The 19,101-nt window shown below is 40.0% G+C and overlaps 1 protein-coding gene across 1 annotated transcript in view; it reads right to left on the bottom strand.

Annotated features, from left to right (window-relative positions):
* LOC130917081 (trichohyalin-like) overlaps window positions 1-19,101 on the bottom strand; it is a 146,365-nt gene that overhangs the window by 57,027 nt on the left and 70,237 nt on the right. Inside the window, exons 2-3 of the mRNA XM_057838167.1 lie at window positions 3,400-3,511; window positions 2,794-2,980 (exon numbers count right to left, since the gene is read on the bottom strand). Of these exons, the coding sequence (XP_057694150.1) occupies window positions 2,794-2,980; window positions 3,400-3,511 (299 nt within the window). The remainder of the gene's footprint in view (window positions 1-2,793; window positions 2,981-3,399; window positions 3,512-19,101) is intronic.

Raw genomic sequence — 19,101 nt, 5'->3', positions numbered from 1 at the left:
TAACAAATGTTAAAGTTGTATAAACATATAGCTTGAATAAGGAACGTCACTGACAAAGCGCAGGCCCCCGCGAGTGGATAGTGAGGGGAATAGGATAGTGCACCTACACCGGCCGAGAAGTGCCGTTTTCGGCTTGGGATTGTCACGACCACCACCCTCACCTACGGTTCTCCCTCGGCCGCCGAGAAAGCGCTTTTTTTCGGGCCGTTTGCCTTTTGGCTTTGACTTTTAATATAGTGGGAAATGAGGAAAGACCACTGTTTACTGAGTCTAAAAATGATTATAGGGGAGAGTCTGAAGCCAAATCAGTTAAGACGCCACTTAAAGACATTAGACCTCAATCTCATTGATAAGCCGCTTGATTGTTTTTCAGCGAAAACGTGCCAAATATTGCCAATTGTCACAATCGTCCCGCTTTGTCAGTGTTATATCAGTAAACCAGTGAGCGCTGTGGTGAATCAGCGAAAATAAAAACTTTCCTTCTGTCCAAAGACACTACCCCCCCCCCCCCCTCTATTCAGTTTTGGTTTTTTTTCGGTCAAATTTTTTGGCATGTTGTCCTGAAGAGTAAATGTTTCTAATCAATTTGAATGTGTTATTATTTACTGATTTTATTACATTTTATTTTTCAGTATCGAATGGTCAAAAATGTACCTTGAGTGTATTTTTACAGTTTGGTTGTGACTCTTTTTTTTTTTTTTTTTTTTTTTTTTTTTTTACTTCAGGCAAATTGATGCGCGTTAAGTCTTTTCTGTTACAAGCAAAACAATGTTAATAAAGTTATACTTTATTATAAGTTGATCTATGTTACTTTTTTTCTTTAATAGAAAAAAAAGGACACAATGTTAGGCTGAGGCGTACTTATAATAGTAATATTATAGACATGATACTATTTACAGTGGTGGCAGAGAGTTGGGGGGGGCGCTAAACATTTACCTCTTCCTTGGGGGGGGCGTAACAGAAAATAATTGGAGAAGCACTGACTTATGTGCACCCCTGTCTATAAGCCTTCTTCCCCTTCAGCTTCAATTTCAATTTAACCAGATTTCCATATCCTGTTTTCAAAACAATGATGAATTTATATACCTTTCATAAAATGCGTTCCGGTGCTGCCCAGTTTTGCTTACCCACCTACCCATAGAGCCTGTGTTCCCCCTGAGTCTTTGGAGTGGAAACTCCAAACCAAGTAGCCGTATTTTGTATTCCAGACTATGTACTTGTGTATGATTTGTCTATGTTTTTTTTTTTTTTTTTTTTTGGGGGGGGGGGGGGGGGGGGTTGTCATTGAGTGTGTGTACGGACTGCTGCCTCTATGTCAATTTTCGGATAGCATTAATATTCTGTTTTTGTTTGTTCGTATACATGCTGTTATATGTTGCTTTGTTATGATAAAACCATTAAAGATTCAACTACAACAAACTTGCTCTGCCAGCCAGAATTCATTCATTCATCTTCTGTATTGCTTATCCTCACAAGGGTCATGGGCATGCTGGAGCCCATCCCAGTTAACTATGAGCAGGATGCGGTGTACGTACTGAACTGGTTGCCAGCCAATTGCAGAGAGTCAGGGATTGAACCCTTGATCTCAAAATTGTGATGTGAACGTGTTAATCACCTACTGTAAATAAGAAATACCTGTACATAAATCCTAAATAGTTCAAAATCAAAATCCACAACAATATTCAGTTTTACAAATTTTTTTTTTTTTAACTGTTGATTATATTGTTGTTATATTATTTTGTATTAAAGTGAACCCTGTATGAACGGCCCCGAGAAGTTATCCGTTTACAAATATTATACAATGCTCTATTAATGTCATTACTTTCTAAAGAAAGGTTGTCCCACACAGCGGATATGTTTGACTAGTGCATTGATTTTCAACAGTCAAAACCCCCCAAATACATGAGTGAACTTTGGATTGGGTCCAATCTTGTGACATAATTTGTTATTATTCGATACTCCAGAAATAGTGGCATCCGGCTCCAATACCGATACTGAGTATCAGATTGGGAAAGCACTTACATGAATGGTTGATTAAAATATCAAAGTATATAGAATATAAAATATTAGTTCCCAATCCCAACTCTGGATCAAACTATAGTACAGTATATTTCAATTCAATCTCAATGTGAGGAATTTCATTCATGCCTATATGTCAGGAGCAACCGGCAAATTAAAATAAAATAAAATAAAATAAAATAAAATAAAATAAAATAAAATAAAATTAAATTAAATTAAATTAAATTAAATTAAATTAAATTAAATTAAATTAAATGTTCTGTAGTATGTAGCCTTGCAAGCAACACTGTACTTCCTGATTTGTTGATCATGTCGTACTGTCTTGCCCTGACTGTCCAAGCACTTCCCCAGTCATCTGATATTCGAGCCAATCAAAAGAAAGGGGCGGGAGCTACAGGTTTGACCAGGAAGTGACTATCTGCTGGAATAATATGGCGGAATGCAAGGCGTTTTTTCCCAAGTTTTGTCTGAAATACACTTAATTTCCTCATTAGTAAAGGTCAGGTTGACGAGAAGAGTTATCCAATCAGCAGCCGTATATTTTTATAAACGTTTCTCCCATTAAACAGGTCTCGATTGGAGTTTTCCCAGACTGAAATGTGGAATATATACTGTATGTAGCGGATAATTGGAACAGTCAGTCTGGCGTGCCATCTTAATAGCTATACTGACCTATAGTTAAAAACTATGAATAATTGGCAAAGGTCACTTGTATGTTTAGGACAATGGAATATCCATCAACAGGCAGAATAATCATATTTAACATCTACTCACTGATTGTATGTTATTAGCCTCCTCGTTCTCTTTCTTTCCCAGTTGACCACCTCCAACAGCAGCCATGCGCTGTATTCGCTCACGTTCCTGGGCCACAAGCTGACGGTACTGCGCTTTGCAGGGGTGTTCATTAGTTGATGTTTGCAAATAGTGGTTGTGGAAGATTGGCTTCCCAGTCTCATCCTGGCTGAAAGGACAAAGTAGAGTCATAAGGACAACACAGAGAACTGTAATAAGGATTTTATAGAGATGTCCCATCCGATCACATACAGCCAAATGCCAGACAATTGAGAATCTCCATTGAAGCTAATAATTACACACATAGTCGAAATTGCCGACACCCCTTTGTTGAACTTTCGACCTTGGAACTGTGAAGTGCAGTCTTGCTAATTAATCAATCATGGTGGCGCCCAAAACGGTGCGCATTCAAACTCAAGTAATCCAGGAATGACAAACACAAAAGCTTAATTTATTTAAAGCCTTGCTCTTTGAACTGACAAAAATAATAATAATAAAATAGTGATCACTAAATAAATGAAATAATTGAGTACACTTTAAACTACAGAAATTTATGAATGGAGGCCTGTACCAACTACAGTCATTTACCTCTTAGCCCAGCCTGGAGGCAGTCGGGCAAATATAGCTTCTCTGACAAGCCACAAAAGCTCCGGTTCACGCTCCGGATCGATGCCAATGTCCCGTGCATACAACCTGATATCTGATGGAGAAAATATTATTAATATTATGTAATATTATAACAATATTGAACTGTGGTGACAATGTTATTCGAGCAACAACAGCTTCCACCAAAACAATACAAAAACTGTATGAGACAGAATCAAATAAGCGAAGGACACAGGTCAGAGCTCATTAGCTGCATGCGATTGTCACAATTCGTATGAACTGAGAGGTCTGGCAGGGAGTCCTACTAATTTGAAAGGGTGTGACATCTATTCCTGTCTGAATGCATAACTATATACTTTTTATTCATATTTTATTCTTGGGGTTGCAAAACAGACGCTGCTAAATTAGGACCGAATTGCAGTATTATTGCCTTGCACATATTTCAGTCTAAGCAAGCTGTAATTATTCACTTATAGCTCTAGAGCAGGGGTCCCCAACCTTTTTTGCACCGGTGTGATTTGGGTCTTTTTTTCATGAACCGGTGTTGTCAAATTTTGCACCTTTATGAAATTTTGCTCACAAACCTTTTGTGGCGGTGAAAAAAGACCTCTTTTATATTTAGTGGACTCTCAATGTTATCCAACGGTGCTAAAAAAAACTATTTACATCATCAACATACATGTGCAACACGAAAATGGCGTAAATTAATGCTTAATGACAAGGCGAAGTCGTTAAGTGAGAGAGCTGCGTGCAGTTTTAGTATGCAGCTAACATGGTAAACGTAAGTTAATATTCATTTCTTTAAAGAAAGTTTGTCGTGTGTACTTTGGAAACGCTGCATTCTCGCAGTCGGACATCCGGACATTAATGGCGTCACCAGCCACAACAAAGTGTTGCCCTATTGAAATGGCGGCAAAACACGAGTCACAAGCAGTTGCCCTGTCATGCATTGTAATACAAAAGCATTGAACTTATGTCTTATTTGCCGTCTTTTTTTCCGTCGGAATGACTAAAAGTTCAAAAGTCATTTTTCTTTTCAGTCCACTTCTAGGGAGGTTAGCCACAGTGCCATGGGCTTTAAACCTATTGATGACACTGCGCACGGTAGACACAGGAACATTCAGGTCTTTGGAGATGGACTTGTAGCCTTGAGATTGCCCATGCTTCCTCACAATTTTGCCTCTCAAGTCCTCAGACTGTTCTCTTCTTTCTTTTCTCCATGCTCAATGTGGCACACACAAGGACACAAGACAGAGGTTGAGTCAACTTTAATCCATGTTAACTGGCTGCAAGTGTGATTTAGTTATTCCCACCACCTGTTATGTGCCACAGGTAAGTGAAAGGTGTGGTTAAATACACAAATTAGAGAAGCATCACGCGATTTTTCAAAGGGCGGCAATACTTTTGTCGGGCCCAGTTTTGAAGTTTTGCGGGGGGAGGGGGGGGGTGTCAGTCATGCTCTGGGGTTGTTTTGCTTCTTTAGGTACAGGGAATCTTCAACGTGTGCAAGGTATTAAGAATTCAGTTCAATACTGTACCAGGAGACCTTGGATGCAAATGTCATTTAGTCATTGACAAAGCCGAGGCTTTGGTGATGCTGGACCTTCCAACAGGACAATGATCCTAAGCATACCTAAACATCTACCACATCTTGGTTGCAAAAGAAGTGATGGAAAATTCTGGAGTGACCATTGCAATCACCAAATTTAAATCCCATTGAAAATCTCTGGTGGTACTTGAAGAAGGCAATTGCAGCACACTAGCCCAAAAATGGTAATGAAGGAATGGGCAAAGATTCCTGTGGATCACTGCAAGGAACTTATGTCAAGCTATGCTTCACGTCAAACGGATGTTATTGTTGCAAAGACTGTTGTACTAAGTACTAAAGTAATCATACAGTAGGGCAAATAAGTATTTAGTCAACCACCAATTGTGCAAGTTCTCCTACTTGAAAAGATTAGAGAGGCCTATAATTGTCAACATGGGTAAACCTCAACCATGAGAGACAGAATGTGGAAGAAAAAAAAAAAGGAAAATCACATTGTTTGATTTTTAAAGAATTTATTTACAAATCGGAGAGGTAAATAAGTATTTGGTCACCTACAAACAAGCAAGATTTCTGGCTGTCAAAGAAGTCTGACTTCTTCTAACGAGGTTTAACGAGGCTCCACTCGTTATCGGTATAAAAGACAATTGTCCACCATCTCAGTCAGTCACACTCCTAACTCAACTATGACCAAGATCAAAGAGCTGTTGAAGGACACTAGAGAGAAAACTGTAGACCTGCGCCAGGCTGGGAAGACTGAATCTGCAATAGGTAACGCTTGGTGTAAAGAAATTAACTGTGGGAGCAATTATTAGAAAATGGAAGACATACAAGACCACTGATAATCTCCCTCGATCTGGGGCTTCATGCAAGATCCCACCCCATGGCGTCAAAAAGATAACAAGAACGATGAGCAAAAATCCCAGAACCATACGGGGGGACCTAGTGAATGACCTACAGAGAGCTGGGACCACAGTAACAAATGATACTATCAGTAACACCAGACATGTCCAAAGTCCGGCCCATGGGCCAAATGCGACCCGTGGTCAAATTTCATCCGTCCCCCAGCCTCTGTCATAAAATAAACAACGTCTGGCCCGCACACAGACTTAATAAATTGGCCAGCACTACCTGCTACCAGCATATGAAGTAGCTTACACACTAAATGCTGCTCCTCACAAAAACAAGCTGGATAGGGGCCCTCAAGGACCGACGTTGGCTACCCCTATTCTAAATAAAGGACATCAGCCAAGTTCGGCCCCCCACATTTTTACCACACCAAATCTGGCCCCCTTCGCAAAAAGTTTGGACACCCCTGAGTAACACAATGCACCGCCAGGGACTCAAATCCTGCACTGCCAGAGGTGTCCCCCTGCTGAAGAAAGTACACGTCCAGGCCCGTCTGCGCTTCGCTAGAGAGCATTTGGATGATCCAGAAGAGGACTGGGAGAATGTGTTCTGGTCAGATGAAACCAAAATAGAAGTTTTTGGTAAAAACACATGTTCTCGTGTTTGGAGGACAAAGAATACTGAATTGCATCCGAAGAACACCATACCCACTGTGAAGCATGAGGGTGGAAACATCATGCTTTGGGGCTGTTTTTATGCAAAGGGACCAGGATGACTGATCTGTGTAAAGGAAAGAATGAATGGGGCCATGTATCGGGAGATTTTGAGTGAAAATCTCCTTCCATTAGCAAGGGCATTGAAGATGAGACATGGCTGGGTCTTTCTGCATGACAATGATCCCAAACACACAGCCAGGGCAACAAAGGAGTGGCTTCGTAAGAAGCATTCCAAGGTCCTGGAGTGGCCTAGACAGTCTCCAGATCTCAACCCTACAGAAAATCTGTGGAGGGAGTTGAAAGTCCGTGTTGCCCAACGACAGCCCCAAAACATCCCTGCTCTAGAGGAGATCTGCATGGAGGAATGGGCCAAAATACCAGAAACAGTGTGTGCAAAGCTTGTGAAGAATTACAGAAAAAGTTTGGCCTCCGTCATTGCCAACAAAGGGTACATAACAAAGTATTGAGATGAACTTTTGGTATTGACCAGATACTTATTTTCTACCATGATTTGCAAATAATATCTTTAAAAATCAAACAATGTGATTTTCTGTTTTTTTTTTTTTTTTTTTTTTTTGACGTTCTTTCTCAAATGGTTGAGGTTTACCCATGTTGACAATTACAGGCCTTTCTAATATTTTCAAGTGGGAGAACTTGCACAATTAGTGGTTGACTAAATACTTATTTGCCCCACTGTACCTAAGGGGTTGAATAATTTTGTCAATGAAGTAATCACAGAAAGGCCATAAATTGGAATATTCCAAAAAATATTTTTGTTATTTCGGTTGTATTTGTCTATTTCACATTATTTAATGTGATTATAAACAAGATGAAAAATAACTGCCACACTTGCAAAGAAAATTATCTACTGTGGGGGTTGAATAATTTTGAACGCAGGTGTATTGCAGTCTATTTTATTCTATTCTGTTCTATATCACTCTCATACCTTGTTATGGCTGTAGGGAAATATGAATGTGTACAGATTATGCTTACCTTCTTCAGAGCAGTCGGAGGCTTCACTTTTCCCCGAACCACTCATAGCTACAGCTGCACCAAGTTAGTAAACAAAAACAATCATTCTTTAATAATAATAATAATATTAATAATTAAGTATTTAAAATATTAATTTAAAAATGTATTATTTATTTTAAACCTATAAGAACACTTAGAACATCATCATTTGAAAGCATAATGAAATCGCTGTAGTTTGAGAAGACCAACTGTCATGTCGAACACATTCGTCATGCACGTCGTCACACACGGTGGCGTACAGCTGAACCCGTTCATCGTGGATGCACGTTTTTTTTTTTTTTTTTTTTTATTAATAACAACAGCAAACGATTATAAAAGGCGATCTCAGAGTTGCTGTTGTAATCGCCCTACACTTACATGGAGGTCAAAATAAAACAAATATACAAAGAAGAATTAGACCCGACTTTCCAATAATTTGTAGTTTTAATTGCCGTGCATCTTTCGTGAATGAGAAAGAAATGATTCTGTGTTGCGTGACGTCATGCTTGAACGCGACGTCGTCACCTTTCATTCATTTTTAATTCAATTGTAATGTAACGTAATTAATTTTTAGTTTTTTTTTTTTTTAAATATATATATTACATGACTGTGTCAGCGTTGGTAAGTGATTGATCACATTGACAATTACGAAATAATCTGTGTTCTCACCACCACACGGATTTATGTCAGTATCAAGCGTCTCTATTTCTAGACGTAGTGAGACCTTTTGGACACTAGAGGGTACAATACAACAATAAGAATACAGTACAATACAAGTACAATATTAACGTCACTATTTCTTTGACGACGTTGACAGTTTTATTCATTTCTGATCATCGGCGGCTCAATTTTACTGGTGTAGTGATTAATCCACGGAATCCAGATTGTCATCTAGTTTTCATCCGTAGTCATCTTCTCGCGACCTTGAACGGGATAAAAATCAGAAAATATATGACTGCATGCTCTACTTTAAAGTTTGGGCAACCAGAAGAAACACAGCAGACAGCCCTCACAAAAACACGCATTGTTTCCCAAGTAAAAACAGTTTACATTTTCTTCATGTGGACTGCTGTTGAGATCCAATTCCTCAACTCCATTTCATTGTCTATTTAAATGATTCAAATTTTTTTTTTTTTTTTTTTTTTTTACTTCTTATTTCACGTATTTATAGTTTTTTTTTACTGTACAGGGCAAATTTGTACCAGCTCTCTACCAGTTTTCTACATCCTAAAGTTGGATAGAAACTCTAGAAAATTAAAAAATAATAATAATAAATAAATTAAGGCAGTAAACACACGTCGCCAACATCTATCGAGCATCTAAAGTGAAAAAATCATTGCAGGATAAGTCAGTCCTGCTTTTGAAGCAACACTTTGTAATTTTTCAGTTTTAGTCAATTCTAGCGGCGCCGGTGGACAAAAGCTGTAGTGTTTCATCTTAACCCTTTTAGACGCGCATTTTTTCTGCTGGGCAAAAAACAAAACTTTTTGCTCATTTTTACTCTACTCAAATGCCAGAATAAAGTGCGATTTTTTGGTCAGGGATATTTCATGCTTTTATTGGTTATTTTTAATGGTATTGTTACATTGTTTTGGACGAGAAATGAGCACGTACGTTTGCCTTTTTGAAGTTGCGTTTCCCATGAGCCCTAGCACACACCTGCATAGTGTCTTAAAATCATGATGGTCGCCTGCAGATGGAATAAACAACAGTTCTGTTTCCAGCAGCTGTGTGAAGGATGAAAAGTAATAAGGTAATGAATACAGTTGTAGCTAAACAACAACAATAGCATATTACGGTTAGCAACCCTGTGGCTACCCCCCACCCCCACGAGTTCGGTTGGGGGGCATGGGGGCATTGTCATGCCAGCGAGTGACAGCTGGGCCAATGTTTATTATATCCTGGTAGCAGTCCATTCTTTTTCCTCATCAGACAAAACTTTTTGTCTCTGTTGCTTTGCCATTTTTGCAGAATTAGCGCAAAAGTGTTAGCATTGACTTCGGTCTTTATAATCAATGGGGAAAGGGGGAAGTGACGTATGCTGGACAGCAGTCGGCACATTTGTAGGAGTTTTATTGTGTGTGGCAGGCTTCCTGCCACCCTCCTCAAAGTTAATTAGTGCCGGTGAAAGCAATACAGACCTCGTGAAGATATCAAAGAAGTGTGATTCAACTAGTCGTCAGTCGCATTTGTTGTTGTTTTTTTTGTGTGTGGCAGGGTCCTGCCACCTTCCTCAAAGTTAATTAGTGCCGGTGAAAGCAATACAGACCTCCTGAAGATATAAAATAAGTGTGATTCAACTAGTTGTCTGTCGATATATCAAATGTAATTTATATCTAAAGCCCTTTACAAAAACCCGAAAAGTCCTCAAAGTGCTTTACAACAAAGACATACATGGTTCATGATAAATAAATAAAAGGCAGGAAAGTATTATACAATGATATTAAGAGAAAAAAAAAGAAAAGAAAACAGCACATCGCGATAAAACTCAAAACAGCAAATAAAACAATAAAACAGATAAAATCCGAAAACATGAAATTCTTGAAGAAATAAAACCATTCAAGCATATCATCACAAATGTTATGGAAATACAGTATTTTATTAAGGTTGAAAAGTTACCTAGTGTTGCTTTACATTAATTTAATTTGAACATGTACAAAAAACACATTTACGATGTGGGCCCGGGACAAAAAAAAAAAAAAAGAGCTTCTCCTCCTTGAATGACAAGCAGCCGCGACTAGTGCTAAGTTGCTAACCAATCACCCACCGTACTGCCCCACAAGATGTGGTATGGATTCATTATTTTTTTCATATAAAAATAAAATAATAAGGAATGATGACGACAAAAGCTTAATTAGGGCCCGAGCACTAAGCGTGCGAAGGCCCTATTGTTTTGCAAAGGATTATTTTTTTTTTTATTTTTATTTTTTTTTTTTTTTTTCAGGGCAAATGAAAACGGCCAATTTGGAGGCCTGAACATGCACGAAAAGTCACCAAAATTTGCACATACGTCCGGAAAATTGTAAATTTCGATAATTTTGCAACGTTGCAAAAAAATATAACAAAATGGCTCAGTGGCGCCCCCTTGAAATTTTAAAATTGGCCTATAACATTAGGGTCTGTCAGCGTAGAGCAATGAAATTTGGGGGGTCTATACCTTGTCCAAAACCGCTCCAAAAAAGCATTTACACGCATATTCCAAACCCAACAGGAAATCGGTTATTTTGGATCAAATATGAAATTTTTATCGATTTACAGGGTGCACATTTGAGACCTTTTCGCCGAGGGAGTTAGTTGGATCATCTTCAAAATTGGTGAGACTGTTCAGGAGACATATGAAATCTTAAGTTTTGAAAATGGTGCGTTTTCATTCACGGGTCTGACCTGGGCGTGGTGCCAAAGTCGACCATTTTTTCGGCAAAATGACAAATTCAGTAAATGACTTATAGTTCCTTGACACAACGTTCAATCTTTTTCATATTTGGCATGTATGTGTGGTATCCCACCCTTAACACGAGTGCATTGAAATATTACCCATTAGGTCTAGCGCCCCCTAGTGAGAACAGGAAATGCCTTTTTTTACGAGACAGGTTCCTCCTCCAAGGGAAAAAAATCTGTTGACCTCAAACCTGCATCAGGGGAGCCTTAAGACCTGTGTTCAGGTGCCTGATGAAAAATATTGAGGTTTCGTTGAGGCGGAGGGGTCCAAACAGGAAAGTGAAAATGAACGTCAACAATTTGTCACGCAAAAAACTTTGAACAGTCATAACTCGGCAGATATACAACATATCTGCGCCAAACTTCCCGTGTTTGTTGAGAGTCATACCCTGAAGGTTCTTGTAGGGGTCATTTGCATCAACTCTACAGTGCCAACTAGTGGCGACAGAAAGAAGTTTTAAAAAAGGCCTTTCCTATTGGGTTTTTTCAACATAGAGCAAGGAAATTTGGGGAGTAGATACCTTATGCAAAACTGCTCCAAAAAGTCTCTTGCACCCATATTCCAAATCCAACAGGAAATCGGGTATTTTGGATCGAATGTGAAATTTTCATGGGTTCACAGTAGGAGTTTACATTTGGAGGCTTGAATATGCACAAAAACTTGTACAAATTTGCACATACATGCGGCTTTAGATAACGTTCGATAATCTTGCAATGTTACGAAAAAATGTAGCAAAATGCCTCAGTGGCGCCCCCTTGAATTTTTCAAAAAGGCGTTTCCTATTAGGTTTTTTTAACAGAGAGTGATGAAATTTGGGGAGTCGATACCTTGTGCAAAACTGCTCCAAAAAGTCTCTTGCACCCGTATTCCAAATCCAACAGGAAATCGGGTATTTTGGATCGAATGTGAAATTTTTATCGGTTCACAGTAGGAGTTCACATTTGGAGGCTTGAACATGCACGAAAACTCACAAAAATTTGGACATACATGCGGCTTTGCATAACGTTCGATAATCTTGCAACGTTACGAAAACATGTAACAAAATGGCTCAGTGGCGCCCCCTTGAAATTTTCAAAAAGGCCTCTCCATTTAGGTTTTTTCAACGTAGAGGGATGAAATTCGGAGAGTCGATACCTTGTACAAAACTGCTCCAAAAAGTCTCTTGCATGCGTATTCCAAACCCAACAGGAAATCGGGTATTTTGGATTGAATGTGAAATTTTTATCGATTTACAGTGTGCACATTTTACACCTTGGCACCTAGGGAATTAGTTTGATCATTCTCAAAATTGGCGAGACTGTTCATGAGGCATATGAAATCTTAAGTTATCAAAATGGTGTGTTTTCATTCACGGGCCTGAGCTGGGCGGGGTGCCAAAGTCGGCCATTTTTTCGCCAAAACACCAAATTCAGAAAATGACTGATAACTCCCTCATACAACGTTCAATCTATTTTAAATCTGGCATGTGTGTGAGGTATACCTGCCTGAGCAGGACTGGATTGAGAATTTACCATTTGTGCCTGGCGCCTCCTAGTGGGAACAGGAAAAGCCCTTTTTTTACGGGACACACACCTCCTCTAAAGGGAAAAAAACAATCTACCTCAAACCTGTATAAGGGAAGCCTTAAGACCTGTGTTCAGGTGCCTGATGAAAAATATTGAGGTTTCGTTGAAGCGGAGGGGTCCAAACAGGAAAGTGAAAATGACCGTCAACAATTTGTCTCGCTAAAAACTTTGAACAGTCATAACTCGGCAGATATACAACATATCTGCGACAAACTTCCCGTGCTTGTTGAGAGTCATACCCTGAAGTGCCTTGTAGGGGTCATTTGCATCAACCCTACAGCGCCAACTAGTGGCAATAGAAAGTCACTCGTTTTTCCAATACATATCCAGTTCTTTTCAGTTTGGTCATTGTAGTTTCAAGACCTATTAAAATACTTATTTACGGCCCATGTCCACGTGTCTGTCTGTTGCCGTGACGACCCTTTGTTCGCCATTTAAAGGAAATATTTTTTTCCAGAGAGTCAGGCAGCTTATAGAGCCACAATATTTGGCACACTTGGTCAAATTGGCCCAGTTAGAAGATTAATTTTGGTTTTGAATAAGGGCTTGGCTGCACAGCTCAGTAGTGGCTCCTTTTTTGTAGTAATCTCTCCAATAGGGGTTTTTATCTCTTGGGTGTGGTAATGTAAGAGGCGACTTTCGAGCATGTTAGGTTCTAATGAGATGATTAGAGAGGAGGATCTGCCACCACCCTGACCTGCACACAGTCCGAGTTGCGTGACGTCCGAGTTGCGCTAGATTGCGAGGGCCCGTTCAGTCCTGCTTGCAGGCCTAGTTATTATTTTTTTTTTTTCATGGCAAATGAAAATGGCCAATTTGAAGGCCTGAACATGCTCAAAAACTCATCAAATTTTGCATATACATCCGGCTTCGCGAAAATTTCGAAAATTTAGCAACGTTTTTTAAAAAAATCAAACAATGGCTCAGTGGCGCCCCCTTGAAATTTTAAAAATGCCCTTTGCTTTGATGTTTTTCAACGTAGAGCGATGAAATTTGGGGAGTGGATACGTTGTCCAGAGACGCTTCAAAAAGTCTGCAGCACCCATATTCCAAACCCAACAGGAAATCGGATATTTTGGATTGAATGTTGAAAAACATAGCATTTTGGGCGAAAACCAGCATGCACGTTTCAGACCATTGCGCCGAGCCAGTACGTTGGATCTTCCTCAAAATTGGTGTACGTCTTCATGAGACATATGAGATATTAAGTTGTGAAAATGGTGAGTTTTCGTCCACGGGCCTAACCTGGGCGGGGTACCAAAGTCGGGTGTTTTTTTGGCAACGCGCCAATTTCAGTAAATGATTAATAACTTCCTGATACAAGGTCCAATCTTTTTCATATTTGGCATGCGTGTAAGGTGTCTTAACCTGAACACGACTGCATTGAAATATTTTCCATTAGGCCTGGCGCCCCCTTGTGGGAAGAGGAAACACCCATTTTTACGAGAAAGGCTCCTCCTCCTGGTGAAAAACATCAATTGACCTCAAACCTGCATCAGGGGAGCCTTAAGACATGTCTTTAGGTATATGATGAAAAATATTGAGTTTTCGTTGATGTAGCAGTACCCAAACAGGAAAGTGAAAAGACCCTCGGCATTTTGTCACAAAATGGCCAATTTCCAGGTCTGAACATGCTCGAAAACTCACCTAAATTTGCACATACATGCGGCTTCATGTAAATTTCATGAATTTAGCAACATTGCCAAAAGATGTAATAAAATGGCTCAGTGGCGCCCCCTTCAATTTTTAAAAAAGGCCTGTCCTATTAGTTTTTTTCGACGTAGAGTGATGAAATTTGGGGAGTGGATACGTTGTGCAAAACTGCTCCAAAAAGTCTCTTGCACCCATATTCCAAACCCAACAGGAAATCGGGTATTAGGGATTGAATCTTGCACAACATGGCATTTTTGTCTAAAACCAGCATGCACGTTTGACACCATTACGCCGAGGCAGTAAGTTGAATGCTCCTCAAAATTGGTCAGACTATTATTGACACATATGAGATGTTAGGTTATCAAAATGGTGACATTTCATTCACGGCCCTTTCCTGGCCAGGGGAGCAAATGTGTCTTATTTTTGACAATACAATTCAGTAAATGACTATAAGTCGCGGTTTTTTTCATATTTTGCTTTGGGGTGCGACTTATACTCAGCAGCGACTTATGTGTGAAATTATTAACACATTATGATAAAATTTCCCATGTTATTTTGGTGTTTTGGACTAATGGTTTTGTAAACTTGTTAGCATGCTATAGTTATCTGAATAACTCTTAATAGCTATGGCCACGTTCGCGTTCTGCCTTTGGCAATGTATGTTCAATTGTATAATTGACTTTTTTAAATTGAAATGGATGCATTTAGTTTGTGGCGCTTTCACGCCCACCTGGGAGCGCACTCGCACTTGTTTACGTGAAGAAGAGCGCTCGCACACCAGAAGAAGACAGACAGCTACGTAGCTTTGAGTGAGTGAGTGAGTGAGTGAGTGAGTGAGTGAGTGAGTGAGTGAGTGAGTGAGTGAGTGAGTGAGTGAGTGAGTGAGTGAGTGAGTGAGTGAGTGAGTGAGTGGGCGAGTTAGCGAGAGGGAAAGACGGCTGCGAAGCTACGTTCATTGTTTATGCTTTTAAAATATCTCTACAGAGGCAACGCCTGCGTGTATCATCTATTCTGTTGTTGTTGTGTGTTTTCCACCCGCGAGCGGACACTTACAGCCAGTTGTGTGGTTGTTTGAATGGTGTGCTAATGCTAGCGAACGCATGCTAATCTGTTATGTTATTGCTGCAATAGTACCTAATTATCATTTATTTACGTTGATGTGAACCTGTTTGCTATCGAGGACCAAATTGATTCAACAAATTATGCGGACGTCCAGCATTGTCTTTTTGGAGTTCGCTGTATATAGCCAGGACCGAGCGGTAGCGTCCTGGTGAGGACAGTATATTCGCATTTCGTTGTTTATGCACTGTACACTGTACATTTATTCAGCATGTTGTTCTCTATTGTATTTTTATATTAAACTGCCTTTCAAGATGACATATCTGTTCTATGTGTTGGATTTTATCAAGTAAATTTCCCCCAAAATTGCGACTTATACTCCGGTAAGACTTATATATGTTTTTTTTCTCTTTGTTGGGCATTTTCTGGCTTGTGCGACTTATACTCAGGTGCGACTTGTAGTCCGAAAAATACGGTAATAACTTCCTGATTGAAGGTGCAATCTTTTTCATATTTGGCATGAATGTGAAGTATTTCAGCCTGCACATGACTTTATTGAAATATTACTCATTACGCCTGGCGCCCCCTAGTGGGAACAGGAAACACACTTTTAATTAAATAGAAAGGCTCCTGCTTCTCAGGGTCAAAAATCAATTGACCTCAAACCTGAATCAGCGGAGCCTTAAGACATGTGTTCAGGTGCCTGATCAACAATTTTGTTTCGTTAAAGCAGAGGGGTCCAAAAGGAAAGTCATAATGACCGTGTTCAAGTGCCTAATAAACAATTTTGTTTTGTTAAAGCAGAGGGGTCCCATAGGAAAGTCATAATGACCGTCGCCATTTTCTCTCCCCACTAATTCTGAACATTCAGACATGCAATATATCTGCCTGGATATCTGTCTGTTGTCGACTGCCACCGCCCCGACCTGCCTGCCCTTCGACTTTGTTTGACGTCCGAGTTGCGCCATACGCGAGGGCCCGTTCAGTCCTGCTTGCAGGGCTAGTTATTAGGGCCCGAGCACTCTCAGCGTGCGAGGCCCTATTGTTCTTCGAAGGATTATTAGGGCCCGAGCACTCTCAGCGTGCGAGGCCCTATTGTTCTTCGAAGGATTATTAGGGCCCGAGCACTCTCAGCGTGCGAGGCCCTATTGTTCTTCGAAGGATTATTATTATTATTTTTTTTTTTTCATGGCAAATGAAAATGGCCAATTTGAAGGCCTGAACATGCTCAAAAACTCACCAAAATTTGCACATACATCCGGCTTCGCGAAAATTTCGACAATTTGGCAACGTTTACAAAAAAAATTAAAAAATGGCTCAGTGGCGCCCCCTTGCAATTTTCAAAATGCCCTTTGCTTTGATGTATTTCAACGTAGGGCGATGAAATTTGGGGAGTGGATATGTTGTCCAGAACCGCTTCAAAAAGTCTAAAGCACCCATATTCCAAACCCAACAGGAAATGGGATATTCTGGATTGAATGTTGAAAAATATAGCATTTTGGGCGAAAACCAGCATGCACGTTTCAGACCGTTGCGCCGAGCCAGTACGTTGGATCTTCCTCAAAATTGGTGTAAGTGTTCATGAGACATATGAGATACTAAGTTGTGAAAATGGTGAGTTTTCGTCCATGGGCCTGACCTGGGCGGGGTACCAAAGTCGGGTGTTTTTTTGGCAACGCGCCAATTTCAGTAAATGATTAATAACTTCCTGATACAAGGTCCAATCTTTTTCATATTTGGCATGCATGTAAGTTGTCTTAACCTGAACACGACTGCATTGAAATATTTTCCATTAGGCCTGGCGCCCCCTTGTGGGAAGAGGAAACACCCTTTTTTACGAAAAAGGCTCCTCCTCCTGGTGAAAAACATCAATTGATCTCAAACCTGCATCAGGGGAGCCTTAAGACATGTCTTTAGGTATCTGATGAAAAATATTGAGTTTTCGTTGATGTTGCAGTATCCAAACAGGAAAGTGAAAAGACCCTCGGCATTTTCTCTCAAAATGGCAAATTTCAAGGTCTGAACATGCTCGAAAACTCACCAAAATGTGCACATACATGTGGCTTCATGTAGATTTCATGAATTTAGCAACATTGCCAAAAGATGTAATAAAATGGCTCAGTGGCGCCCCCTTCAATTTTTAAAAAAGGCCTGTCCTATTAGTTTTTTTCGACGTAGAGTGATGAAATTTGGGGAGTGGATACGTTGTGCAAAACTGCTCCAAAAAGTCTCTTGCACCCTTATTCCAAACCCAACAGGAAATCGGGTATTATGGATTGAATCTTGCATTTTTGTCAAAAACCTGCATGCACGTTTGAGACCATTACGCCGAAGCAGTAAGTTGAATGCTTCTCAAAATTGGTCAGACATCCCAAAAACATGCATGGTAGGCTGATTGAGCACTCTAAATTGTCCGTAGGTATGAGTGTGCGCGTGAATGGTTGTATGTCTCCTTGTGCCCTGCAATTGGCTGGCAACCAGTTCAGGGTGTCCCCTGCCTACTGCCCCGAGTTAGCTGGGATAGGCTTCAGCACCTCCGCGACCCTCGTGAGGAAAAGCGGCATGGAAAATGAACGAATGAATGAATGTTCATGACACATATGAGATGTTAGGTTATCAAAATGGTGACATTTCATTCACGGCCCTTTCCTGGGCAGGGCAGCAAATGTGTCTTATTTTTGACAATACAATTCAGTAAAAGACTACTGTATTTTTCCGACTATAAGTCGTGTTTTTTTTTCTTCATATTTTGGTTTGGGGTGCGACTTATACTCAGCAGTGACTTATGTGTGAAATTATTAACACATTATGATAACATTTCCCATGTTATTTAGGTGTTTTGGACTAATGGTTTTGTAAACTTGTTAGCATGCTATAGTTATCTGAATAACTCTTAATAGCTATGGCCATTTTCATTTGCCATGAAAAAATAATAATAACGAGTGCGCTCCCAGTTGGGCGTGAAAGCGCCACAAACTAAATGCATGCATTTCAATATAAAAAAGTCAATTATACAATTGAACATACATTGCCAAAGGCAGAACGCGAACGTGACCATAGCTATTAACAGTTATTCAGATTACTATAGCATGCTAACAGGTTTACAAAACCATTAGGCCTGGTGCCCCCTGGTGAGTGAAATTATTAACACATTATGATATAATTTCCCGTGTTATTATGGTGTTTTGGACTGATGGTTTTGTAAACTTGTTAGCATGCTATAGTTATCTGAATAACTGTTAATAGCTATGGCCACGTTCGCGTTCTGCCTTTGGCAATGTATGTTCAATTGTATAATTGACTTTTTTATATTGAAATGGATGCATTTAGTTTGTGGCGCTTTCACGCCCACCTGGGAGCGCACTCGCACTTGTTTACGTGAATAAGCGCTCGCACACCAGAAGAAGACAGACAGCTACGTAGCTCTGAGTGAGTGAGTGAGTGAGTGAGTGAGTGAGTGAGTGAGTGAGTGAGTGAGTGAGTGAGTGAGTGAGTGAGTGAGTGAGTGAGTGAGTGAGTGAGTGAGTGATTGAGTGAGTGAGTGGACTAGTTAGCGAGAGAGAAAGACGGCTGCGAACCTACGTTCATTGTTTATGCCTTTAAAATATCTCTACAGAGGCAACGCCTGCGTGTATCATCTTTTCTGTTGTTGTGTGTTTTCCACCCGCGAGCGGACACTTACAGCCAGTTGTGTGGTTGTTTGAATGGTGTGCTAATGCTAGCGAACGCATGCTAATCTGTTACATTATTGCTGTAATAGTACGTAATTATCATTTATTTACGGTGATGTGAACCTGTTTGCTATCGAGGACCAAATTGATTCAACAAATTATGCGGACATCCAGA

The sequence above is a fragment of the Corythoichthys intestinalis genome, chromosome 6, assembly GCF_030265065.1.
Source record: "Corythoichthys intestinalis isolate RoL2023-P3 chromosome 6, ASM3026506v1, whole genome shotgun sequence".
Lineage (NCBI taxonomy): Eukaryota > Metazoa > Chordata > Actinopteri > Syngnathiformes > Syngnathidae > Corythoichthys > Corythoichthys intestinalis.
The sequence above is the reverse complement of the archived record's forward strand: the minus strand, read 5'-3'. Positions and strand labels throughout refer to the sequence as shown.